The sequence below is a fragment of the Cryptotermes secundus genome, unplaced genomic scaffold (assembly GCF_002891405.2).
Source record: "Cryptotermes secundus unplaced genomic scaffold, Csec_1.0 scaffold318, whole genome shotgun sequence".
NCBI lineage: Eukaryota > Metazoa > Arthropoda > Insecta > Blattodea > Kalotermitidae > Cryptotermes > Cryptotermes secundus.
The window spans coordinates 896,852-924,305 of record NW_019730108.1 but is presented as its reverse complement, the minus strand read 5'-3'; the positions used below and the strand labels follow the sequence as shown (position 1 = coordinate 924,305).

The window sequence follows — 27,454 nt, the reverse complement described above, 5'->3', positions numbered from 1 at the left end:
TCTGTAAATTTATGTGCAAGATTTGTCATCACCTGATCTAGCAATCCATTTATTATTTGACAGTATATATTCCCCATGACCTTAGCTTGTAGTTTTCATATCATGTCATTCTGAAAGTCTCCCAAAACACACTGCATCACCTTAGCAGCCTCTTCCATTACCTGATCCAGCAGTTCCTTCATCATGCCATCCCACTCCTTGGTCTCCCTGTTCAGTGAGCCGTATCGTCCGTCTGGTACTAGTTTGAACGTGTAGTTGAAGCCCAGGATCTTGCTTATTTCATGCACCAGGTCGAGGCCATAACCCTCGAACTGAGCGTTGCCCGATAGTTTCTCACTCGAGTCTTTACGCATGCAGTAGGGTGAGCTCAGTATTGTGGTTACTACAAAAGTCTTGTTCTGGAGGCTCTCCACAATCTGTGTGTAGGCCTCGCCATATGTGCGTGTGAAGTTCACACCCTCTGTGGAGTTCCAGGTGCCGATTTTCTTAAGGCCATCCTTGCTCAGTTCCACAATGTCCAGCACAAAGTTGCTGCGGAACCCTTGGTTGTCAAACTTGATGACCCCTGTGAGGCCCTGCATCTCAACCTGTAGAAGTTATAATGGTATTAGCACCCAGATAGCTTACACGCTGCATTAAGTGTTCAGAAACATGAATTTCTCTAGAACTACAAGTGATGTTATACCTGTAAGAAAACAACCATTGCTAGTCAATAGGTGTGAGTATACTCACGATCTTCATGTAGTTGATGAGTGAATATCCATGTGGCCATGTATCCACAGCATCACAACTGAGGGGCTTTATGTCGATCCTCTGTGAGCTGTCGAGGTCGTGCAGTGCTTTGGCGAAGAGATGCACTGCGTCATACATCAGTGCTGTCTCTGTCTGCAAAACAGTCTACTTTACAGGGGGCGGCCTCTCACATTAACATCCATACCTCAGTGACAACTGGTGTAATGAGCATACACTCTGCTGCATGGGATATCAGCAGTGTATGTATGATAAAAAATGTGCTTCTAGGTATGGAAATTTGTTACAGTCATTACCAGGCACTGGAAGACATTAAGATGAGAGGAAAGAGCTGGGCCCAAAACTAGGGGGGGGGGGAATTGTGGGAAGATGGATGAGACTGGAGAATTTTTGACCAGCAGCCTGCATAAAACAGAAATAATGCTAAATGACAAAAGCGTTTATCAGGGCTAAAAAAAAATCCTTTTATCTGCTTCTCCATGAGAAGTGACAATCAAAGCTGATGAGAGGGGAGATTTTCGATATGCAGTTTATCACTTTCTCCTGTTATCTTTTCTTAACTTCTCCACAGATGCTGAACAGTAAATATATGTGAGCTATTTAATGACACTTTCAGTATCAAGACAATGCAGTGTCAAATGGTATGGTGAGTGATGAATTGGAAAGAATTTGGAAGGAAGTGGTCATGGCCTAATTGAAGTATTATCCTGGTATTTGCCTGGAGTTACTAGGGAAAACAAGAAAAGAACCAGGGTCAGAATAGCTAATGATCCAGCTGAGATTCAAACAGAGCACCTCTCAAATACAAGTCTAGAACATTATCGCTTGTCCCAGCTGCTTGGTGAATGGTATCGTATATGCACATTTTATAATATAAGGAACAGCATTTTATATGCCCTGTATATTACATGAAGGCAAGTGGACTGGTGTGGGGACATGGCAGGAGTACGCATGGTATGTGTTGCGGAGAAATGTCTGATGAGTAAGAATGTTGTCTCACTGACGAATTGAGCCATCATTCGTTTACTAATACAAACAGAGATTTTGGCCTGCGTTCTGCTGATCTAAAGATGCATACAATTCTTATTTACTTACTCACTCGATCACTCCTTGTCTCTATGGTCCTCTAAGAACATTGGCCTTCTAATAACAGATGAACATTCTACTTTATTATTTGTCTTTTGTCTCCAGCTATTCACTTTCGGCTCTCATAAATCATTTTCTACATCTTCCAGCCATCTTAATTTGGGCTTTCCTTTCCACTATTTTTCTACCTTCTGGCTTACTTTTAAAAACTGTTTCAGCCACCTTTGTTTGATCCAATTTGATCATATTCTCAAACCATCCCAAGCTCTTCCTCATCAGGGAAGGGGAATGTGGTAGTGTAGTTAGTTGAGGCACTATGCTACAAGCCAGAAAGTCACGGGTTCAATTTCCAATATCATTGGATTTTTCAACTGATCTAATCCTTCCAGCTGCACTATGGCCCTGGGGTCGACTCAACCTCTAAAAGAAATGAGTACCAGGAACATTCCTGGGGGTAAGTTTTGGCTGGCATGTAAGGCTGACAACCCCACCGCCATCTGTGAAGCAAATGTCTGGAAAATGTGATGGCCACAATGTCTCACACCCCTATGGGCCTCCATGGCCTGTTACAGGGATAGCTTTACCTGTTTTTACCAGATCAGAGGTTCTGTATATAATCCTATATGATGAATTTCTTTGTTGAACTGAGGCACTCACCTTGATGAAAGTCAGGTTGTCCTGAAACACACAGAACCATTAGTGCCATTTAGTGGTGTGTATACAAGTAAGTTGTTTAGGCTGTATAACACTGGCCAGATCCTTTACCCTTGGCGGTGGAAGGTCCAACTTGCGGCCATATCGCAGCTCCCCATACACCCAGTTTCGCACCACTTTCTGGAGCTCAGGTTTCTCTGGGTCCACAAGACGCAGAGCTGTGATGTTAGTGCCACCGTATTTAAACTCCTCGAGATCCACACTGTGCAGGTCTAGTGATGTGATAAGGTAGCTGTGGTAGTCGCTCATCATGCCAATCTGTTGGGCCTGCTTCAGCACGTCGTATATCCGCTCCGTATTGCAGTCCAGCACAATGTGAGACTCGGCAGAGTTCTTGATCTGCTTCAGCAGTGGCCTACAGGAAACCTCCATGTAACTCACTCAAATAAAAATGCCATACACTGTCCATTAACTGGCTAGGCCTTGTAAAGGATATGTAATTTTCTGCATTGCAGGAGTTTAATTTGCAAATATTTTTTACATTAACTTCAGGCTTCAAAGGACTCATACAATTGTTAGTCACTGTACACCGCTAATGTTATATTACCTCCTAATGTTTTCAGAGATGGTAGTATTACACTGTCAAATGTGCACATAATGAGTTATGACATAAATTAACCCAGATAAACATGAACATGAGAACACGACATTACACATTCTTTACTGTTAGTTTATTATATAGTATGTTTCATTTTTCTACTAATGTTTGTGTGCTGCATTTTGTTTGAATGTGTTAATGTGTGTTAGTTGTCTGTTGTTTTATTGTAGTACCATTGCCATGGGTGTAAACAAACCCATTTGCAGTTAAATAATAATAATAATAATAATAAATAGTACCATGAATTGACCATCAAATTTTTAGCACTCCTGTATCTGAACAGTGCCCAGTCCTAACTGAGCCAGGATAGCTCAGTCGGTATAGGGACTGGCTATGGGCTGGACGACAGAGGGGTCAGAGTTCGAGTCCCGGTAGGGTCAAGAATTTTTTCTTCTCCACAACATCCAGACTGGTTCTGGGACCCACTCAGCCTTATTTCCAATGAACACCGTTGGCTCTATTCCAGGGGGTAAAGTAGCCGAAGCGTGAAGCTGACCACTTATCTACAACCAGTGCCGCGGTCAAGAAAACGTCGATCTATTCCCCCCCCCCCTCTTGCCATGATGGAGTACTGCTTAATTAGTTCAGCACAGGGGCAAATTTACCTTACCCATTCTAATCTTGGCTGGGACACCTGCCATGTCTGTCCCTCCAGGCCAACACTGGGACAGTACATAAAATCAGGCTATGCTACTTCCTTCCACATCCCTTCCAATTCATTATTCATTGATGATCCAATAATTCAACCCTGTATAATCTGAGCTACTGACTGCATTGTCACATAAATGAAGGCACAGTGTGAGTGCTGTGGACAGAGTAATGTTGTGGCAGTCTGCACTATGTCACCATGTTTTTAGAGCAGATAGTAGGTACAGAATTGAAAAAATTAACCGTGCATTATGAGGAACGAGAGTCACGAAATAAGTAGGCATATTTTCGCTTAAGATAATATGGATAGTACAACTATTTGCATACGACGTCAGTTTACGCGCGTGTGACATCATATTGCGAGACGCCACAGCGCTCCTGCAATGTGTAATAGAAAACAATGAATGCTATGCACTATTCCTATATTTTTGCAAAGAACTAAAAATCTTGGTTGAAACATCTTAATGTTTTTAGAACTTATAGTACAATGGGTAGTAGTGGCAGTGCAGAGAGTGTGAGCAATGCGAAGTGACTGCTATTGATCTGCTGGACCCAGCATCCGTGCTGCGAGTAACAGGGCTTTAAGTGATGCGGTTGGAAATGAACTTCCAGCTACAGGATGTGATGTCCTGAGCCATTCATTCCTCAGGCGCCAGCCTCAACACTGCAACACAACGCCTCACATACACAGGAGTGACTACCAACTTCTGGGATATGACACGGTGTGATCTGGTAGATATGTACTAATATTCCTATGGGCCATGCCGTAGCTGAGGCGGTTAGTCGCCGGCTTCCCACTGTGGAGGCCCGGGTTCGAATCTAGGTCAAGTCATGTGGGATTTGTGGTGGACAAAATGGCACTGGTGCAGGTTTCCTCCGAGTACTTTGGTTTCCCCTGCCAATTCTCATTCCAGCAACTGCACCATACTCATCATCTACCATCTGGGGCTGGTACAACAGGCCAGTTAGTGGCCAACATACCAAGTGGACTCAGTCTCAGCCCCACCCGAAGAATTGAGTGGGGGGAGATACCGATATTCCTCCCACATGTTGGTAACGATCCACCAGGCTTCACGACCCCACATCCCAGAAGACAGAAATCTGCATATCCACTGCCATGAGAACCCGCAGCATTCAATGGGTTCTGGAGCTGCCATGTCCGTGCACAGGACTGTGACACATGAGTCACATGACTGGAGTCAGTGGGTCACTGAATCACGTACCTGTAGTCCGCGCCCTCGCCCAGCTGCCGCACAGTTATGGGGAACTCGGAGGGTCCGTGAGCCTTCAAGAGCTCCTGCAGACGCACCAGCCCCTCGTTGCTCTCGTATATGATGGTGAAGGAGCGCCAGCCCCAGGCGCGGACCAGATCCACATATGCCTGCAGCAGACACACAGTTACTTTACGCCTGATGCAGTGACATCCGCTATAGAGTATGTACTGAATGTTTTGGCTCAGGTAGTAGTTGCTGTTTCATGGTTCCGACTTCCTGCATTCCTCACAGGTCTCAAGATTTAGAACAGTCTTCTGGAACCAAGAGTAGGACAAGAAAGCCACTAGCTAGACCAAGAAGAAAACAGTGCTCCTCGGGACAGATACAGGCTATACCCCGAAATCCTTATACCGGCCGCCGGCATACGCCTAACTACAACCACAAAAGACCGTAAATTCCGCCTCTCCCACTTTCTGCCGCCACCCAGCTATTAACATCAAATTTATAAAACATCTTTATGATTAATAACACGAACTCTCCGGACAATGTCACAAAACCCGCCATAACTAACTAACTAACTAGTTCCATGGAGCTGAACCCTTCTTGAGAAGCCGACAGTCGATCAGCTACTCAGGAATTTCCCAACATTTTATGGAACCCGAAGGTTCATTACCATGTTCACAAGAGCCGTCCACTGGTCCCTATCCTGAGCCAGATCAATCCAGTCCATACCACCCCCTGCTATACTGATGCCAGATGGAGAACTCTCAGTTGCTCAGACTCGTGTCCACCCTGCTTCCACGTTGCTACTCACCTTGGACAGGGCTGTGGGGTGTGGATACAGGTTCACCAAGCAGCTCTCTCTCCTCAGCCTGTAGTCCCACCTTGTCTCCAGGTGAGGGATCTCCATTGTGTCACAGATGCTCTGCACATGGCTTGCTGTCTGGCCAGACTGAGGTCCAAAGATGGCTGCCACCCCACTGCGCAGCAGGTGACAAACTACACAAGAAGTTGCATGCAATTTGGGTTCATTCTTGTTTCAAAGTTTACAAACTGTGGCAGACAATGAAAACCAGAGCTCCTTTGACAACAAGAGGCCATTTTGTGATGGATGTGCTGCCATTAGCGATAGTAATTACAGGGACCAACGCTGTGTTTTGTTACATGATAGGAAACATCAACATCCCGATAAATGAACTTCCTCGAGTTTGTTACTAAAGTTACTCGGTACTGCTGAACAGCAAGTATTGTTCCACCGCGCTCGTAAAATTATAAATTAGGGGTTAAAATAACTGCACAAACACAAAGAAAGAAGTAAAGAAGAGAAGAAGTGAGGGGAAGAAGGAAGACATATATCATAAAAGCTGAAAGAGAGGGAGGAATAAGAAACTGATGAGACATGGCTGACAAATAGAAACAAACGAGAAGCAAACAGCGCCCATAGAACACAATCTATTCATATAGGCGATGGGTTGACTCCCTCCACGTTTCCTTCGACCCATTACACGTCTTCCTCTAGGGTACTCCATTTAAAACTATAGCGTATGGGACCTTCAGGTCAATTTCTTTTTCTGGGTATTTCATGCTTTAAAGCACAATGGTTACTATATATACCACCCACTTTAACACTAAAATAACCTTGGAACTTTCAGTGCATTTCCGTATATTTCATATGATTCCGACGATGAACAGTGATTATTTCTGTAGACAGCACTAACCGACTGGTCTCTGTCATGGACACAGTGTGTTTACTGTGACGTAGGGGCTGAATTTTATACATATTTTACAGATAATAATTTCAGACTATAGTATGAAATTTTAAATAACACATAGGATTTGAGGTTCTCACAGCGGTGGTTAGGAAGAGTTCTGTCTCCTGGGATGTAACGCAGTTGCCACATGCTTTCACGCTGTATCTTCTCGGCATATTCGACCCTGAAGATGGAGGCGATACATTCCTCCGAAACACGGCGTTATATCCCAGAAGACAGTGTTAGGAGGAGCAAAGGATTGCCCTAGGCACATGCTAGGGGTCGGCATGCATTTATGTGCCACATGCCCCGCTCACCCCTCTTGGACGCGTGGAAGCTGTCCTGTGGAGAAATCTTCTCTATCTGCGCAGACAGTCGGGACCGAGGCAGGATCGTGCGGTCATCGTTGATGCGCTCCACAGCGTACCGAAAGGCTACCTCCTGTCGGTCGTCTGCCGGGTGGAATAGCCCGCCTGGGACAGATCATATGGGCTAACGATGTACACACAGCCCGTCTCAAACAGAACTTTCAAAGTTTGTAATTGTGAAGCACCCGGTTCGAATCTGGACCGGGCCAAGTGAACCACCACAAGTACTGACCTATTCTGATGACGTCGGGCAAGGCGGCGACCAAGTTGCCGCAGCAGAGCACGGCCACCAGCAGCGCGCGGCCGGCCATCTCAGTGCAGGGCGCCATAGCACTGCATGTCCAGCTGCAACACGCCATTGCGGCGGAAAGCGACAACTCGGAAGACAAAGACGAAGATGGAGGATAACGTTAAATAAAATGTTAGAGAAATAGCGTCTGACGATGTGAACATAAACATAGAACATGTTAAACACAATAAAATAAGGTAAAAGTTAATTGATTGCACTTAAATAGGCGAGGTTTTCTGATGAAGGAATCTGTACAGAACCGACATTTTCGAATCTTTATTAGGAGACCTCCAGCACCAAATTTCGACAAAAACAAAGAGATCTGTCTTCCTGAGATATAACGCCGCGTAGTCCGTGAAAGTCAACAGACGTTTCGGAGGAACATTTAGCCTCCATCTTCAGGGTCGAATAAGCCGAGAAGGTATTACCGTGAAAGCAAGCGGCAAGCCACGCGGCTTATTTCTCGGCTTGTAATTCCGATCTCAGCAGAAACACAGACTACTCACCCTAATTGAGACTTTTCATGATTATACTCAGTCTCTTCAGGTGAAGGCTTCACTTTACATCCTTTCCAATTAAGCATTCACTAAGCATCCTACGGGTCGACGTTATATCGTTACAGTGTCGTTAGACAATGCACGAACCTAACCAATAACAAAAAACCATAACTTTCTCTGAAGAGTTCTGTCTTCAGGGACATAACGCGGTGTAGTCAGTTGAAAGTCAACCGACGTGTCATGCTTGTCACCTGTCTTCACGTTCCTCTCTCGCTCAGCTTATTCTCCGAACCTGAAAATGGAGGCGACATGTTCCTCCGAAACGTCTGTTAACTTGCAACGGACTACGCGGTGTTATACTGCAGAAGATAGAACTCTTCATAACCACCGCTGTGAGAACCTCAAAACCTTTCAGAATACATAACACAGCACGGGAAATCAAAAGTAGAGTATACTGCCAGTAATGGAGCAAACCATCTCCCAGCGAAGCTTGGCCCCGATAGCTCAGTCAGTACAGTGACTAGGCTACGGGCTTCACGGCCTGACTTCGATTCCCGGCAGGGGCACAGCGTCCAGGCCGGCTCTGGCGCTCTCCCAGCCTCCAGTCACTGAGTATCTGGGTTTCCTTCCCCATGGTTAAACCGATCACTCACTTCCTGCAAAGGTTAGGAATCTGTGGAGCTATACATCCACTCCCCCATATGTCTTCATGGCGTGTTGCTTAATTAAGCACAGGGACAATTCTTGCAGAATGGTTTCGCGAGGCACCGCGTAGCTCGGCGGGTTGTTACATAAGAAAAGGTTCGATCCCGGGTCTGGTCAAGTGGGATTTGTGGTGGACAAAGTGACGCTGGGGCAGGTTTCCCCTGCCAATCTTCATTCCACCATTTGCTCCACAATCACCCTCACCTATCATCTGGGGCTGGTACAATAGGCCAGAAGTGGCCAAAGTACAAGGGACTTAGTCCCACCCACTAGCAATAAAAGAAAATACATAAGAAAACCTACTGCCTCTATCCACAGGATAAAAGCGAAGATGGTAGCAGTATGTTCCTTCGAACGGTCTCGATATGTATCAGACTGCACGGTGTTCGAGCCCAGAAGACCACGGTATTTAATTTCAGTGTCACGGGCTCCTCAAACGAATTAGCTGCTTTGCTAGGTTACAGAGAAACCTCATCGTGCAGGTTAGCATAACGGTAGCGCTCTGGGATCGTATTGGGGAGGTGCTCGGTTCGAATCTCAACGGGACATTAGATCCCCTGACTAAGCCTTTTGGTGGTTTTCCTCAGTCCCTCCATTCATATGCCGGCACAGAACTTTGACCAGGCTACAACCGTTTCACTTTCCATCCTTTCCAATTCAACGTTCGCTAAGCATCCTAAGATTCGACACTATACAGGGTGTCCCAGGAGGGAAGGTCAGTATTCTGGGAGCTAGCAAAAAGGTGTATGTGTACATGTGTCCTATTCCGAACGGTTTCCGAGATGGAGCTGTTTCACTGTACAGACGAGCAACACGCCATGTCCTCACACGAGTTGCACAGTGCATTCATGTTGACGGGAGGAATTTTTCAAAATGCATTATGCTAGGTAAACTGTACCAACTTTGTCACTTGAACAATAAATACCGGTATTAGAAACAGCACGTAATATCTCTTTCTTATCAACAGTTTTGGAACTGTACAGTGAAACAGCCGTATCTCGGAAACCGTTCGGAAGAGGACACATGTACACATACACATTCTTGCTTAGAATGACCGATATTATGACCTCTCCGAATACTGACCTTTCCTCCTGGGCCACCCTGTATAGTCAACAACCATAACTTCCTCCGAAGAGTTCCATCTCCCGGGACATAACGCCGTGCAGTCCGTTGAAATTCAACCGCCGCTTCATGCCGGTTTCTTGCTCGCCTTATCTTCGACCCTGAAGATGGAGGTGATACGTTCCTCCGAAACATCAATTGACTTCTCACCGGACTACACGGCGTTATATCCCAGAAGACGGAAATCTTCATAGCCACCGCTGTGAGCACATCCAACCTTACATGACCTTCTCTGCTAGGTATTCCTACCCGTTCATGACCAAACAGCGATGTTCATGATAGACATCACAAAACCTCACAACTGGCCTTTACCCTGAACCAATTCACAACATATTTAACTGACATCAATTGTAATATTATCCTACCATCCTCATCTTGTTATCACAAATGACCTTTTGCCTACAGGTTTATCCACCCTAAAACGTACATGCGTGCTACACGTCCAGCCTACATCTAAGACGCACTACAGCAGCAACTGACGGCCGATCGCGACTGCCTCGCAGGAGCAACTGGGAACGCTGAGCTCGGGGTGGGCTCTCTGCGCCTGCCAGCTAGACTGCCCGCTGCGTTGTACAGTACAGCAGCCGGGTGGGGGGATGTGACTCCACTGCACGGACTCGACACTTGCGCCTAGTAAGGCACGTAAGGCAAAGTTGTCCCTCTCCTTAATTAATTAATTAATTAATTAATTATGCATTATTCCACGAAGACAAATGAGGACGTGGAGGTATAGCTCCACCTTTCTTGACCTCGGCACTAGGTGGAGTTGAGTAGCTGCTTCACGTCCCGGCAGCTTTACCCCCGGTACCCACTGGATAAGAGGCTGGTTGAGCCCTGGAACCGGTCTGGACGACGTGAGAAGAGAAAGAACCTTGTACTGCCAGGAATGGAACCCGGCCCGTCTAGCCCGTGCTATACCGACTGAGCTATCCCGGCTCCATCTAATGAGGCGGTAAGACAACAAATACATGCAGAATTTTAGTCAGGAAATTGCTGGAAAGCGTTGGGAAGAAGACGGGAGGACAGCGTGTAGCTAGGGTAGGTTAGGGGAGCAGGTTGGGACTGGCGGCCTCTATTATTACCGGAGAGTCAGTCAATTCCATTCATGTCAGTAGCGGGACGCAGTATTCCTCAGGCACCCGTCCTGTGCCACTGAAGAGCACTTCCCTCTAGCTACGGCAACACGACAGTTCCTCCCACAATGCAACAGGCGCCCAGTCGGTCGATAAGCCGTGACGCTACAATCCGTCCTGCAAAGATGCGGCAGGCCGCGGACCTCACAGAAAACCGTTTATTACACAAAGACGTCACGTAACAGCAACAGAACTCCAATTTCTGGCAGCGTAAAGTCACACACAGGCGCACAGCAAACATTCCAGAACTGTGTCTTGGGGATAGAACGTAAAGTTGCCCGTTCGCTTAAGTAATAAAGCACTGCGCCGTGAGGACGTATGGGGGAGTGGATGTATAGATCCACGTATAGACTTCGGCACTAGCTGGGAGTGGTCAGCTTCACACCGCGGCCGCATTACTCCCGGGACCCATTGGATATGAGGCTGGGTGGGCCCCAGAACCGGTCTGGACGACGTGGAGGGAAAGAAAAATCTTGGCCCTACCGGGACTGGAATTCCGACTCCTGAGCCATTCGCTAACCCGACTGCACTATCCCGGCTTCGTCTTGGGTACATGTGTTTGATGTTGTAAGGGTCGCGCGGCAACCAAATTAACATCAACTGCCTGCAACTGATCTTATTGACATGTTTAGCCAGGGTAGCTCAGTGAGTATAGTGACTTGACTACGGAATGCACGAACGCTCTACGTGGTTTTTATTCCCGGTAGACATATGAGTAAGAGACTGTGTAAGATTTGATGTTTTCACGGTGGTGGCTATGAAGAAAGCCGTCTTCTGGGATGTGGCGCCGTGTAGATATTGTGTTAACAGACGTTTCGGAGGAACGTATCGCCTCCATCTTCAGGGTAGAAGAAAAAAGAGAAGGAAATCCGCGAGCGAGGAACAGGCGCCCAGAGAGTAAGAGATTGTTTTCCGCCTCTCCAAGTCATCGAGACCGGCTCTGGGCCCCACCCAACCTCCTGTTCAGTGGCTCTTTCCCTGGGGATTAACGGCTGAGGCATGAAGCTGACCACTCACGTCCATCTAGTGCCGAGGCCAACAGTCAGTCAACCAGTCAACCAGGCAGTGTTTGTTCTGCGGCCATATCTGGTTGGGCCGGAACAGAAAAGACGGCGCTGCCGGCGTCTTCACGTGACGTAACACAAGAACTATTTCCGTCTGTACACCAGCTGGCAGCACTGCGGGCCTCTAACTCCAGGGCCGTGCGTGTTTCTGATGCCAGTTGTACGAGTGTTTGCGTCCGTGGTACCCGTGGTCCACAGACCATGGCGGGCTCGATCCTGTCCCTGCTGCTTGTCGTCATACTGCCAGCAGTGCACCCGTTACCGCGTAGGGTGCCGATAGGTGAGTACTGTACAATGTATCAACTGCTGAAGTTACATGAAGTGACAAGACGCGCGAATCGGGCCTGCGCTTTGGCACAAGCACAAAGTCCAGTGGGTCAGTGCTCTGGTTTATTTAAAGGCGCCGCCTGCAACTTAAACTACTTAGAATGACATCTTTTGGTGCCACTGAATAGTAACTTGGAAAGGATGTGGAAGGAAGTGGTCGTGGCCTAATTTAAGGAACTATGTCGGCCGTTCCCTCAAGGTGGTGAGCAAAATTCGAAAGCCCTGTCAGAAAAGTCAGCGCTGGGTATTCAGAAGGTCCAGGATTCATACCTCGATAAGGAGATACGATATCCTGACTGCGGTTTTTCGTGATTTTCTTCAGTCCAGGCAAATGTCCATGGTATTACCTCAAATCAGAGCGTGATCACGTCGTTTCCAAATCGTCACTCAGTACCGTTCGACGATATTCACTCTGAGCTAGACAGCGTCGTTAAATAAGGAACAAACAAACGCCGCGTGACTCCATCCGCGGTTCGTTGAGCAGGTCTCAGCCCTGTAAGGGGAGTGCGGCTGTTCAGTCTGGGTTCGACGCTGGGACTCCAGCCAGATGACGCGCAGTTTGCTATTTCAGTCGCGGAGCCCGTCAGTGTCTCNCAATGCCGACTCTGAAACTTAATATCCCGTAGTTGATATGACGTCAACAAATAACATGGGAACCAGTTCTGTGTTGATATTATTGCGTATCTGTACGTTTACCAGCCGAAGCCCGTCTGCATGCTCGAGCGCTCTTTGAGGGGCTGCTATATGCGTGGGTTCGAGTCCACATGAAGTCTTTTCCCCCCATTGGGAATCTCAAGGCACGCGTTTCCACTGCACTGTGGCCTGACAGTTCAGTCCCTCCAGCACCAGTGCAGATCTCTCTTACTCCCGTAGCTCAGTCAGTATAGTGACTGGCCTCGGGGCCCACCCATGGGTACCGGGGGCAAAGCGGCAGGGTCGTGTAGCTGACCACGCATCTCCATCTCGTGCCGAGGTTAAGAAAGAATGGAACTATACCTTCACTCCCTCATACGTCTTCATTGCATAGTGCTTAATTAGTTAAGTACACGGACAAGTTTTCTTTTCACCCATCTCTGTACCAATTTGTTCCTCTATTTATTAACCGACTGCTCCTGTTTTCTTGTCTCCCTTCCCCTCCCAACGTCATTTCCTCCCCTTCACAGCCACTGCCTCACGGTTAGCAGAAAGGCGATGTTGTCCCCGTGATTAATTGCTTAAGCACTACGCCATGAAGACGTATGGAAGAGCAGAAGTATAACTCCACTATTCTTGTCCTCCGCTCAAGATGGGAGTGGTAAGCTTCACACCCCTGCCAATTTACCGCTGGCGAAAGAGCCCACGGTAGCCACTGGATACTTCTGTTACGTATTTCTCTCGCCATTTCATTAAGCTCATTTTGACTTTGAAGGTCCGTTACCAGAAAACGACTAGTGAAAACAGACTGAGAAGAATTAGCGCATGCTCTAGTGACTTGCACAGTGTGGAGGTCAGCGATGGCGCCATAATTACTTGCAGTTCCGGGTTCTGTGTATAAGTGGTCAATCTGTATAGTCACTCTTACACGTGCAAATATTGTCACGTGTGAGAGTGACTATACAGACGGGATTTGGATTGATAATCGGGTGTACTGACTTATCCACACAACTCGTAACTACAAGTAACTGTAGTGCTACTGCTAATTAGCAATCTACAAATAACTACAGAAAGCACTTAAGTCTTCTCAGTCTGCTGTGTCCTCACCAGTGTTCTGGTAACGGCTCCTCACAGCGACAACTCTCAACTGAACCGTAGTAGTCCTCTAATTCACTCACACAACAATCAACTAAGTCCGCTCCTCTAAGTCCCAGGCTCGCGGCCACCTCACACCAACCTATTCTCACTGCCGTCTGAGGACTCTCGAAATCGTAGATGCTACAGTTAGATAGCCTCGGCACGGAACGCCCAGAAAACACCTACTCCAACAGTTTTTAAATTGTTGCGTGCGTGTCTGTTGCCGCCATTATCTAGCAATGGTCTTCCTTACGCAGCCATTACCTAGCCACGGCTGTTGTATAGTTGTTTACTTCGGTCGTTGCCTAGCAACGGATCTAGATGCCACAACATGTATGAGATACTACCATGGGATTTACCTGGAGGAACTAAAACAAGAAGAAAAATGAACTCTGTGAGCTTAATCGCTATCTCGGCCGAAGATGTACTCCACGTTATTGAAAGAAATGAAAGTAAAACTGCCGCAGGTGTCCAGGAATCCTGCTTTTCCTCAACTGAATTTTTATCCCACTGCTACACGGTTCAGCAATATTGACCGAGGCAATGTGATCGTGTTGTAGCGGTGCTGTTCTATCCGGAGGACCAACCCCTGCAGCACCTGGCACTGCGGTACGCGCTTCAGTACATCTACGCAGACCCCGAGTTGCTTCCAGGAACAGAACTGTACGAGGTGGAGCTGAACATGTCACAGGCCGACAGCTTCAGCACCGGCAAGCGAGGTACATGATGCTGAACAGGTACATGTCTCAGGTTCAGCAAGTCGAACAAAGCTGAACAATGTTCTCATGCCACAGTGTGCGGTGCCGTCAGTGAGGGTGTAGCAGCAGTGTTCGGGCCACGTGCCCCCGCCACTATGGGAATCGTCCAGTCCATATGCGAGACCCTGGAAGTTCCCAACCTGCAGATCTACCCCGAGGTGCCAGAGGACAGAGGAAAATGCCTCATTAACCTGCATCCTGAACAGGAGTCCGTAGCTCAGGTAGGGGACACACAGCTGCACGCGAAGTGCGGGGCATGTCGCATCACCCACAGACCATTTCTCTTTCGCAGGCCATCGCGGACGTTGTGCGGTTCCTGCGCTGGTCTTCCTTCACAGTTCTGTACGAGACGGACGAGGGACTGATCCGCCTCCAGGAGGTCTTAAAGAGACACGGGCCGGGGGACCCACAGATCGCTGTGCGACAGTTCCTGCCAGGCACTGATCAGAGGTGAGGGTGTATTCTGTAAGAGGTGCTAAAAGACACTGTGTGAAAGTTCCTGGCAGACAACTCCAAAGGCGAATGCGCGTTAGGTACTGCCCGTCACAATGCACATAGCACGTCTGTGTTCTGCTTGCAGACAACTGCTGAAGGAGGTCAACGCGTCGAGCGAGTTCCGCATCCTGCTAGACTGCTCCGTTGAACGCGTGCTTCCATTGCTGCGGCAAGCGCGCGAGGTCAGAATGATGAGTGACTATCACAGCTACTTCATAACGTCATTGGTGAGTGCCCACATCTCAGTGCTGACGTCACAGTCACGTCAACACACATCTGCTGATTTTTTGCTGTTGTTGCAGGATACTCACACGCTCGACCTGAGCGAGTTCCAGGCGAGTCACACTAACATCACCCTCTTGCGGCTCGTGGACCCCGAAAACATCACCGTGCAGCGTGTCGTCAGGTTCTGGACGGAGAAGGAACAGTACTACAATAGGTCGCTCGGGGTGACGGCGCAAACAGTGCGGGTATGTACGTGACAGGCTTTACGCTGACCAGGCACACATCATAGGCAAGACGGCACACATCAGCTATGTGATGCAATATTGCAGACGGAGACGGCGCTCATGCATGACGCTGTTTTCCTGTTCGCCCGGGCGTTGCACCGACTCTACTTCGAGCCCAATGGAAGTTTTCAAGTGCAGTCCCTGGGATGTGACGTCGGTAACAAGTGGGCCCACGGCTTCCGCCTCGCGAGCTACATGAAGATCGTAAGTACGTGACGACGCCTCATGCGAGTGATCCCAATTTCGATCTCCGCCTTACTCTCTGTTTCCTGCAGAATGAGGTAGACGGCATGACCGGCAAGATTCGCTTCGACACGTTCGGACGACGGAGCCATTTCGAGCTGGGCGTAGTGGAATACTTCGCGGGCAAGTTCCAAAAGGTGGGCTCGTGGGAGCTGGGTCGCGGTGTCGCCCGCACTCAGTCCGCCAGCATAGATGCGATGGACAGACTGCAAAACAAGACGTTCCTCGTGTCGTCAAGGATTGTGAGTTACGTGATACAGAATCACTTGCATGTCCATTTGTCAGTCCGTCAGTATGTACCCTCAATTAAAACGTCTATGTAGTCACCGTCCGTCAATAATGCAACAATTGTTTATTCACCATTTAACCATAAATGGCCATCTTCAGGTGTCTCAGTGTATCGAAACTGTTACACTGCTCTGATGTGCGCTAAAACCGAACGCTGCAGTCCACTTAAAAATAACATAAAATAATTAATTTAAAATCCATTAAAATTTTCTATTAATTTTTTTCATTATCCTATTCCACCTCATAACGGGCGTCGTCCACTTGTTTAGAGCCATGTGATTATTCCAGAAGGCTTATTTCAGCAGCTTGTTTTTAATATTATATTTAAGCATCCTGTTGCACTCCATACGATAAATGATATAATGATACAAATTCCGTCCCAAGTGCAAACAATATATTATGTGTCCATGATCTTGTTCCGCTACACTACATGTTTCGGCCTCAGACGGCCATCATCAGGTGTATAACACTCACGTTTGCTGTCACACTGCACTCAGCCCAAAATTTAACATTTAAAACACTTTCCTTGTTATTATCAACATCTACTTCGTTGATATCTGTCTGGTTTGTAGATTATTTTACACACGTTAATTTTGACGTATCTGTAGTAGCACTATAAAATCTTTAGTTCTAATTTTAAAATCCTTTAAAATTTTTAATTTAAAATTGTTAGGGTTACTCGCCCTATGTCAAAAGTGCTGCAGCGGCTAGTTCTTGTTTCCACACTGTATAGGTGTTATCCTGTGTAGTCTCCCTGTGTGCGTGCCGCTGTTATTCTTTACTACGTGTGTTCATATGGAAATTTGTCCAGATTAGCATAGTAGCAACGTCTGTTCTTCTGCGGCAGCTTCAAACAAATATAGTTCATCTGGATATTAAGTTATATTAAGATAATTCAGAGGATCGCCAGCCAATAATTTCCCACCCTGAAGTCTAAACCACTGTGACACCTCTCGCAGGGCGAGCCTTTCCTGATGCACAACAAGGAACCAGGANTTTTTTCATTATCCTATTCCACCTCATAACGGGCGTCGTCCACTTGTTTAGAGCCATGTGATTATTCCAGAAGGCTTATTTCAGCAGCTTGTTTTTAATATTATATTTAAGCATCCTGTTGCACTCCATACGATAAATGATATAATGATACAAATTCCGTCCCAAGTGCAAACAATATATTATGTGTCCATGATCTTGTTCCGCTACACTACATGTTTCGGCCTCAGACGGCCATCATCAGGTGTATAACACTCACGTTTGCTGTCACACTGCACTCAGCCCAAAATTTAACATTTAAAACACTTTCCTTGTTATTATCAACATCTACTTCGTTGATATCTGTCTGGTTTGTAGATTATTTTACACACGTTAATTTTGACGTATCTGTAGTAGCACTATAAAATCTTTAGTTCTAATTTTAAAATCCTTTAAAATTTTTAATTTAAAATTGTTAGGGTTACTCGCCCTATGTCAAAAGTGCTTCAGCGGCTAGTTCTTGTTTCCACACTGTATAGGTGTTATCCTGTGTAGTCTCCCTGTGTGCGTGCCGCTGTTATTCTTTACTACGTGTGTTCATATGGAAATTTGTCCAGATTAGCATAGTAGCAACGTCTGTTCTTCTGCGGCAGCTTCAAACAAATATAGTTCATCTGGATATTAAGTTATATTAAGATAATTCAGAGGATCGCCAGCCAATAATTTCCCACCCTGAAGTCTAAACCACTGTGACACCTCTCGCAGGGCGAGCCTTTCCTGATGCACAACAAGGAACCAGGAGAACATAAGGACAACGATCGCTACGTCGGCTACTCCATGGACCTGATGAAAGAGATTGCCAAGGTAGAGCCCAACTTCCAGTTCGAGTTCAGACTAGTTCCGAACAACAAGCATGGCGAACTCGTCGACGATCTGATTGCTAGGGTGAGCCCTCAGGGACCAACATACAGGCACTCTTTGTATGCCCCCCCCCCGCGATAAGGCGCTAACATGCAGCATTTGTTGTTCCAGAGGACAGACCTCGCAATCTGTGATCTGACAATAACACACGAGAGGGAGCAGGTGATTGACTTCACGATGCCTTTCATGAACCTGGGTGAGTGAAGTAGTTGGATAGACTCCGGGAAAAACAAGGGAACCGAGTCCCAAATCCATAGCCTCAATAAACATATGACACTTCCGAGGCGCGATCAAACATTCCACACTTCAATGTTTGCCTTCTATACATGTTCAGAGACCATTTCGTTAATCCCCTTTCAAAGTATCTCAGAGGCGGTTTCAGTAAAATGATTCGGACATTGCTGAAATCATTTATGAGTGTCCTGGATTTTTTATTACACAAGTATACTATGCGATGTTTCTTTGATCGCCATGATGTCACCAAACGTCTCCACCTTGCCTTGAAATTTAAAAACAAAAGTGAAGTGTTACGAAACCAGACCGACTGAGTTCAGATGAGAGGTAGGCAACAGGTCTGTGGTTTCTGGACAAATATCCATAGAGACAAAGCAGAATGACCAAGTAGGGAAATTAATGTTAGTTTTCCATGAGGTCAACGCCGCAGATATCCATGTATACGCAGCAGAACAGGCGAATATCAATGTTTAATCAAAGTTTGTCCAAGTGGGACGAACTCCGAATATACAAGTGCGTAAAAACATTCATTTACTTTTGAACATCGAAAATCACTCGAATATTTGAACTGAGCTTAATGTTTCATCTTAAAAACGCAAGTTTTTAATTGTCGCGGGTTTTCTGCAGCAATTCTCCCGACTCTGTAGTACACGCTCCGTTCTTCTGGGGAACATCGGAGACAGCACAACACACAAGTCCGCGTAACGTTTGAATGACACATCCTAAGATATTGAGTTTGACAGGCGATTCAGCGAATTAAAATCCTACAACCTTCTGGGCCTGAGCCAACTACGAGAACTTCCAACAGCAATTCCTTTAAGCGAACATCATCACTCGCAAGTTTGTTTGCACCTTCTAACTTTACTTCTGCCGTACATGGGAGAGTATAATTAAAATGACATTTAAATAATAAGGTCGGAATACGTGGAATGGATTCAGTTGGCTCACGATAGTAACCAGAGGCGAGCTCTTGCTGAAATAACAATGAACCTTCGAGTTCCATAAAAAGGGACTTCCTTCAATTACTGAGCGACCATTAGCTTCTCAAGCACGTCTCTGCTCCATGTTCGTACCGCATGTCCGGCCCATATGATACCAAATTATTGGCAGTTTGCACAATGTGTAGCTGTTGGTACTGCTTCCAGCTGCGAATCATTTTGGGTATGTGTGTTGACCACTCGCAGGTATCAGCATCCTCTTCAGCAAGCCTGTCAAAGAAGAGACACCCCTCTTCGCTTTCCTGAAGCCGTTCTCCATCGACGTATGGATCTACGTGGCCACCGCATACCTGGGGGTGTCCATTCTGCTCTTCGTTCTCGCCAGGTGACACCACTGTAGTACCATCGAGCAGCTAGTATTGATCTCAACTGTAATTAGTAGATTCCTGGCATTACTATGAGCAGTAGTTAAGGCTCATGTAGAATGTAACTGTCTGATGTAGAGCGGGGATTCAAACCCCGCTGTGTAGTAGTTATATTTCAGTATAAGCTGTAGAGTGCTGTACATATCGCAGACCGCTTATAACCTGTATTTGGTATGGTGCATCATAATATGACGTGCTCTCGTCAAGCAATCGACGCTACCTTAAACGTTATTTAAACGGGCGATCGTGACAGACCGGTGCAGTGGCGGGCCTCCAAGAGACAGACATTCAGCGTTGAGTTTTACCTCCATGGCAAGACAAATCTTGCCTTTTTAAACAGCGTTCACTTGGAGAAGGAGCAGTAACGTTGCACATCGGATATTCGAACCGGGTACCCACGGAATGAAAAAATAGAGCATTTCCTCTAAATCAAACTTCTCGGTATTCATAAATCTGTGTTCGAGACGACAGACTTTTTCACATTCTACAACAAGTCATGCAGGACCCATAGACGGTGTCAGAATAAAACAAACATGCATAAAACGTCGTCCAAATTAAAGCGAAACACACCCTCAACCTACTGACACGACTCTGCGCGGATTAGCACAAAACTAAGAGTACAGTTACAAGTTTCAGAAGAAATCTACACAAATGGGTCAAATATCTGCATACGAACCGATACCCAAATTAATCGCAAGACGATTACTGCTAGGGACGGACGTAATTCCAATAAAATCGACAGGCCAATGACTTTCACAATTCAACAAGCAGATCAACCAATCCGGACACAGAAATCCATCCGCATGTCCTCTATGATGTGAATTAACTTACTTCTGTTCTGGAGTTTCATGCCAAGTCGTTCGACGTGTTGCACAGTGACAGGATTAGGGATGCACCAGGCCGCATGCGTACTAACCTGGCGTGCAGTAGCAGTGTTGTGATTTGCAGGACGACGCCCGGAGAGTGGGACAACCCTCACCCTTGCAAACCGGACCCAGAGGAGCTGGAGAATAAGTTCAACCTCATGAACTGCCTTTGGTTTTCCATCGGGTCCCTCATGGGGCAGGGATGCGACATCCTCCCAAAGTAAGCATGTCTGTGTGTAACGCGTGATACTGACTGCATTGCAGGGTGTCACCGAAAGAATGGACGAATCCGCACCCGTGCAAATCCGAGGCGACTGGAGGGTACCTGGAGACCAATCTGACGATGAGCAATTGTATATGGCACAACTGTGGCTCAATTATGCAGCAAGGCTCCGATATTGCTCCGCAGTAAGGCAATTGTGTGTCTTCGGGCATGCGCATGTCTTAACATTGGATGACCAGACGTCTTGAAGAAGCGCCACTTGTTGGTGTTATAAAACCGTAGAAATTTGGATACTTCTGGGTTGTTCATGACCAGGATCTGATGTTGAATGTCTGCACGAGGGATTCCCTTAGAGGAGGGCTACGGACTGGATGACCCGGGTTCGATTCCCGACAGTGCAAAGTTTTCCTCATCTCCACAGCATCCAGACCGATTCTGGGGCCAATCGAGCCTCCTATCCAATGGGTATCAGGGGCCCTTTTCCCGGCAGGGGGGTAAAACAGCAGGGGCGTGAAAATGATCACGTATTGTCATCTAGAACCGAGGTCAATGAAGGTGGAGCTATACCTCCACTGCCCCAAGTCTTCATGGCATAGGGCATAACTAATTAAACAGAGGGACAAATTTGCCTTACCTTATTATCCATAGTTGTGAGATATTTTACTCTCTTTTCTGAAAACATCACACGACATGCCACTGACGCGACACTCCACGGCATCACTTCCCAGGACCGAGATGTTTCTTCACATCGGTCACGAGATCTTAGTCGCTCTAAGCCATCAACTGCCTCACACATTATTATTATTATTATTACTCTTATTGGCACTACAGCCCTTTGTGGGTTGTGGTCTGCTCTTGAGCTTTCTTAACAAGTGATTTTTTTTACGGTGCAGGGACGTTAAGCCTGCGCCCAACCCCCAGTAATCCTGGATGGCCCCTAGCTGGCTTGTCCCAATTCTGGAGCGCCAGGAACTCGATCTTTCGCCTTTGCACGACTTAGCTTTGCCCAGGAGTCATGACGAGGACGTGCATGCATCGGACCGAGTATGGATAATGCTATTCATCTGCCAGCAGAAGGCCGCAGACATAAACCATCAGGGAAGGAACGAACGCGTCTTGTATTCCGGCTATCTTCAGTCTCTCATTGCGCCCATGTTTGTTAATGTTATTGAAGGAGGGGGAGCAGATGGCCGACACGAACCACCATGAACCATGTTCATTCTTTCCCTGGCCCAAGTGTCAAGTGCAATGGCTGCACAGTTTGCTTCTGGGCGAGTTTCGCTCTAGTATCGGAGGTTCCAATATATTGGTTTCTCTTCTTTCATGGCGAAGAAAGTATGTCAGTGTTTGGGGAGGGGCTGAGATTAGTTGAAGCTTTAGTGAGTTGAATTATAAAAAGGGTGAAACAGCCCCTCGGTTCATCATCAAGTCTGCACCCACAATTCATAGTAGCACTGACCTGTTTCAGTAGTCCAGCTACAATTCTATTAGTATTAATTCTGTTTGCTTTTCTCGTGGCACACTGACTCACACTGACATTTTAATGTAGATCATAGTTCCTTTAAATTTAATTCATAACGCAAAATATATTTCTCATTAAAATCTGTAGCTTTTAATTGAAGTTTTGAGTTTTCACAGCCGTGACTATTGAGACTGGGGTCTACTGATCTGTGACGTCGTGCCGTCTGGTAGTTCTACACAGACGTTTTGAAGGAACGTGCTGCATCAGTCTTCAGGGTCGCAGTGACTGGAGAGAGCATTCGGTTAAACTACAGTCAGGCTGTAAACTAGACCAACGGTCTTCAACATCGGGAATGCGTAACCCCGGTGGTTCAAGACATCTTAGGGTGTAGGTAAAATTAAAATTCGTCCCCGAACTGAGGTGCTGGCGTGCCAGAAACAATCTCAATCATCTCATTAACAGGCCAGAACCACATTAATAATTTATAGAACATTTAATCATATAATTTTGCCTTGCTAAATTACATTTGTTCCTTTATTAATTTTTATATGATAGGCAATAATATATCTGTTATTTCATATCTTGATTTTCCTCTTTCTCATTCGAAACTTATTATTTAACACATACTTTGGATATATTTTATTTAATTTATTTTAGATATAGCTTATAGACTGCGTATAACTTGAATTATACACCAACGAATTTGGGGGTACAACGCTGAAGAGAACTTATATCTGTGGGTAAGCGAACAAAAAGGGATGAATACCACTGAAGTAGACGACTCACATGCATGTGGCAGGGAGCGGAGAGAACATCCCGTCCCGGGTTTCACATTTCGTATTAAGCCGAGTCAGGTTCCATCACATCCTCCTCTTGAGTGACCATCTTCCTTGCAACACGGTTGCATAAACCGACAGCATCCTCGTCCGACTCACCCCGACCCTGAAGACTGAGGCAGTACATCCGTCGAAACGTAGGTATTCACCAATAAGACTATATGGTGTCACATCCCAGCAGAATCCAAAACTTTAGTTTTTAACAATCTTCGATTTAGTGTAGGCCTACATTTTAACAAGGTAGCAAACACGCAATGTAGTATCTCTACTGTTAACACTATAGCGTATGTATGTGTAATGCGTAACACATTTGAGACAAAGGAAAGTCACACGGGGTGCTGTAGGGGGTGACGGTTGCAGGGCTGTGTCCACTCGCATGGTGGCCGGCATGTGGTGGTTCTTCACCCTCATCATGTGCGCCTCCTACACCGCCAATCTGGCCGCCTTCCTAACCCTTAACCGCTTGGAAGGGTCCATCAGCAGCGCCGAGGATCTGGCCAAGCAGCACAAGGTCAAGTACGGGACCATGGCGGGCGGCTCCACTGCGAGCTTCTTCAAGGTGAGATGCCGAGAGAGCAGCTGCAGAGGGGAGGGAGATGCTGTGAAAGCAGGTGCAGAAAAGAGACGGATGCATAGAGTGTAGCTGCAGGGGAGAGAGGCGCAGAGGGAGCAGCTGTAGACGGCACGGAGATGCTGTGAAAGCAGCTGCAGAGGGGAGAGACGCGGATAGAGCAGCTGTAGAGGGGTGGGAGATGATGAGAAAGCAGATACAGAGGAGAGAGACGCAGAGAGAGCAGCTGTAGAGCGGAGGGAGATGATGAGAAAGCAGTTGCAGAAAGGAGATAGATGCAGGGAAAAATAATGAGAGAGCAGCTACAGAGGGAGGGGAGATGCAGAGAGAGAGAGAGAGAAGATTATAGGGAAAGGAAGCTTCAGAAAGAGCAACCATAGAGGGGAGAGAGTTTTTGAAAGAGCATCTACAGTCGGTGCCCTGTCCCGGATTTGAATGAGTGCTTCTCGCTCAATCGCTATGTCCAGTCAATGGGATAGCTGCTAACATTTGTAATCGTCCTGTATTATTGTTACGGGAATTGTGAAACTGTACAACAGTTTCGTGGAAACGATGACTGGAAAATAATAACTCTGTTAAGAAAGGTTTACACAACCCCCTCATTGCCATTTTACCGACACGTTGCAGAATTCTAACGACTCCACGTACAAGCGAATGTACACGACCATGTCACAATCACGGCCTAGCGTCTTCGTGAACAGCAACGAGGAAGGGGTGGAGCGAGTTCAAAAGGGAAAGGGACTATACGCATTCTTCATGGAGTCCACCTCCATTGAGTACCAGGTGGAGCGCAAGTGTGACCTGCAGCAGGTGGGGGGTCTCCTGGACTCGAAGGGTTACGGCATCGGTATGCCTGTCAGTAAGTATACACAGAACGTGCCCCGTTGCAATATGGCCCACCGGTACATAACAGTGTTATTAAACTGGGTGTTCTATCGCAGACTCGCCGTACCGCACGATGGTGAGTGGCGCAGTGCTGAAGCTTCAGGAGAAAGGAGTGCTTCAGGAGTTGAAGTCAAGATGGTGGAAGGTGCAACAGGGCGGTGTGTCGTGCTCAGAGGTGGGTGGCGCTCATACTGACACGTGACACTGTGTGTAACAAACACGAACACACTGACATCCTGTGTAACACTGCCCGCAGGAGGACGCCAAAGCCCCCACGGAGGATAGCAACAAGCTTGGTCTCGCTAACGTGGGCGGCGTGTTCGTGGTGTTGATCGCTGGGACGTGTGCCGCCTTTCTGATGGCCGTTCTGGAGCTGCTGTGGAACTGCCGCAAGATCGCCGTGCAGGAGAAGGTACAGTGCGTGTAACACTGTCTGCTATTGGCACGCAAAACACAAGTCTCCAGTTAATCCTAGGCTTCGGTTTCTTGCACAAAATTTCCACCTCTTCTCAGTTCTGGGTCTGTGCATGCTTGTCACAATTGTGACCGCACGTTTTTCTTGTTATCTCCCACTGTCAAAGCCTGATCTCAGGTGTTTATATAGCTGCAGTTATACTGATATAGGTTGTTCCCCGCTGTCCCTGGGGATATAAATACGGGACCTGGGAGAGTCTCGAATTTGAAACAGTAAAGTATGGCCACGAGTTCCTGGGGACTCAAATCAGAGAATAACTGCGCTGACGATGGCCAACAGCAATTGTAAACGACAGAACCATCCTCTCGTCAGAGAGGATATTACATAAGGAATATAACCGCAAGGGTTCAGTTGAAAAAAAAAATCATTGGTCGTGAGTCTCAAGGGGCTTGATGCAAAGACGAAGTGATTGGCGGTAAACCCGCCAATCGTAAAGTAACCTTGACTACGACATAGGTTGTCCAACGATTGAGGTTAGCTCTTTCTGTAGCGTAGGTGTCTCTCTCCTCTCACTTGAGGACAGATACAGATCTAGTTTCCGAAACGTTGTGTTCTTTAGAATACTAGACGATGGACAAAGTCCAAAAACCCACTAATCCTGAGTGCTATTTCACGTTACTGAAAACTGGCCTTATTTATTCATTTGTAGTGTATCTAACAATGCTGCCAGTAACTCCGGACTATATAGCATTGGATGACTGGATGATAATGAATTGGCAACTGTGTGGAAGGAAGCGATCGTATGCCAGTTTATGGTGATATCCCAGCAGTTCCCGAAAACACAAGGAACGTCAGGGTAATCGGTGCTCCGGGGCACATCTCGCGTACAAGTTAGTGTTATCGTTTAGGCCTACTTGTTCAGCATCGCCCTGCCCACTGCACATGCTATAAGACGTCATGTTTACTCGCCGCTGCTAAGCAATGATACTTGAGTTGTCACTGTAACGTTTGCTTGAATGTGGGCAGTACCCAGTCACATTAAGTTACGGGTAACGAACTGAGAAGAGTGGCGAAGGAAACGGTCGTAGCCAACTGTAAACCGTATGGACAGCTAACTGACTGATAAGTAAGCATCTCACTTACTAGAATAGGGCCCTTCCTCAGAAGCTTGTAGTTTCTCAGACATTGAAAAATTCCCAGCATTCCGTGATTCCCGAAAGGTTCGTTGCCGTGTTCAAAACAGCCCGCCACTGGTACTTACCCTGAACGTCTTGAGTCCAGGCCAAACCCTTATATCCTATTTGTTTGAGATCCATTTTAATACTATCCTTCCATTAACTCTTAGTTCTTCTAAATGGTCCCTTTCCCTAAAGTTTTCTTACCATAGTTTTGTATCTCATAGCTCTTCTGTCCAACGTGTACATCTCATCCTTTGTTTATTCTATCGCCGCAACAGTACCTGAGGAGAGGTGGAAATTGTAAGGCTCCTCATTACGCAATCCCTGTGTTGGGGCTAGGATTCGAACTTGGTACTTCCAGAATTCTATACAGAAGCGCTGACGACTACAGCGATATCAGATGCTTGGTTCTTCTCCTATCTACACAACGACTTCAGGTTATCATAACGCAGTGGTTCCATTTTGCATTTTAAAATGTTTCGGCGGGCTTTGTGTTTTCAGATCTCGCCGTGCGAGGCGCTCCTATCCGAACTGAAGTTCGCGATGAACTGCTCGAACGCGAACAAGCCGGTGCGCAGGAAACTGGAGCAGGAAGATGACGACGACGACGAAAACGCGATGCCTGTGGGCGTCTCGGCTGGGTCCTTCGTCAGACTCGGCTTCGGGAAGCTGACACAGGCGGAGTAGCATGTGTTGTGCCTTACTTCATGTCACGGCTACTGGCCAATGTGCTGAATACATTAACCGTTTAAAGCCCAGTGGTTGCTATATGTACCACCCGATTTAACACACTAAAACGATGCGTTCTGCCCACAGAGTGTATCTGTGTGTTTCGTGCGGTTCTCACAATAAACAGCGGCTGTTTCCCCAAACAGCATTAACCGGTTGAGCTTCGTAGCGATGACGTAATGTGTTTCCTGCAGGTACGGACTGAATGTTTATATGTCATGTAGAAGAAACTCCTGATCGTGGGCCTCAAGGGGCCTGACGGCAAGACGAACTGATTGGCGGTAAACCGCCAATCGTAAAGTAACTCTCTCTCTCACTCTTCAAATGGTTAATGAACCGAAAAAACCCGGTGGTGCTTGGCATATTTAATAATCTCAAAGATTCTTAAGCCCTTAAAGAAGAGTGGTTACTACTAGATGTTGTATGTGTACCACCTGCTTTAACATTAAAATATTCTGCACTTCGCCCAC

The 27,454-nt window shown here is 46.8% G+C and overlaps 2 protein-coding genes across 3 annotated transcripts in view; one reads left to right on the top strand and one right to left on the bottom strand.

Moving 5' to 3' along the window:
- Positions 1 to 10,261, bottom strand: part of LOC111866144 — a 44,883-nt gene extending 34,622 nt beyond the window's left edge. The window contains 9 exon segments of the mRNA XM_033752129.1: positions 162 to 587; positions 733 to 885; positions 2,494 to 2,514; positions 2,602 to 2,905; positions 5,020 to 5,177; positions 5,825 to 6,009; positions 7,079 to 7,234; positions 7,362 to 7,474; positions 10,108 to 10,261. Coding sequence (XP_033608020.1) covers positions 162 to 587; positions 733 to 885; positions 2,494 to 2,514; positions 2,602 to 2,905; positions 5,020 to 5,177; positions 5,825 to 6,009; positions 7,079 to 7,234; positions 7,362 to 7,458 — 1,500 coding nt within the window. The 5' untranslated portion in view covers positions 7,459 to 7,474; positions 10,108 to 10,261.
- A 1,802-nt stretch (positions 10,262 to 12,063) lies between these two features.
- On the top strand, positions 12,064 to 27,079 carry LOC111866150 (glutamate receptor ionotropic, kainate 2). 2 transcript variants are annotated; one of them, XM_023854807.2, is made up of 17 exons: positions 12,064 to 12,219; positions 14,597 to 14,755; positions 14,831 to 15,015; positions 15,087 to 15,244; positions 15,375 to 15,516; positions 15,592 to 15,759; positions 15,844 to 16,002; positions 16,074 to 16,283; positions 18,067 to 18,246; positions 18,334 to 18,418; positions 19,641 to 19,779; positions 20,950 to 21,093; positions 23,567 to 23,765; positions 24,405 to 24,636; positions 24,719 to 24,837; positions 24,919 to 25,074; positions 26,757 to 27,079. In XM_023854807.2, the coding sequence occupies exons 1-17, from the start codon at positions 12,141 to 12,143 to the stop codon at positions 26,940 to 26,942; spliced, it is 2,700 nt and encodes an 899-aa protein (XP_023710575.1). In that variant the 5' UTR covers positions 12,064 to 12,140; the 3' UTR covers positions 26,943 to 27,079. The 2 variants fall into 2 exon arrangements, with proteins under 2 accessions (XP_023710575.1, XP_023710576.1); XM_023854808.2 differs by lacking the exon at positions 20,950 to 21,093 and adding an exon at positions 20,768 to 20,905 and having other exon boundaries at positions 12,065 to 12,219.
- Positions 27,080 to 27,454: the final 375 nt, after the last annotated feature.

What these genes read in the sequence shown, in the direction of transcription:
- LOC111866150 (XM_023854807.2), top strand. Translation starts at nt 12,141, where the DNA reads ATGGCGGGCTCGATCCTGTCCCTGCTGCTTGTCGTCATACTGCCAGCA. An exon ending in TCCTCGTGTCGTCAAGGATT is followed by an intron (nt 16,284 to 18,066) that starts GTGAGTTACGTG and finishes CACCTCTCGCAG; the next exon opens with GGCGAGCCTTTCCTGATGCA. An exon ending in GCGGTGTGTCGTGCTCAGAG is followed by an intron (nt 24,838 to 24,918) that starts GTGGGTGGCGCT and finishes CACTGCCCGCAG; the next exon opens with GAGGACGCCAAAGCCCCCAC.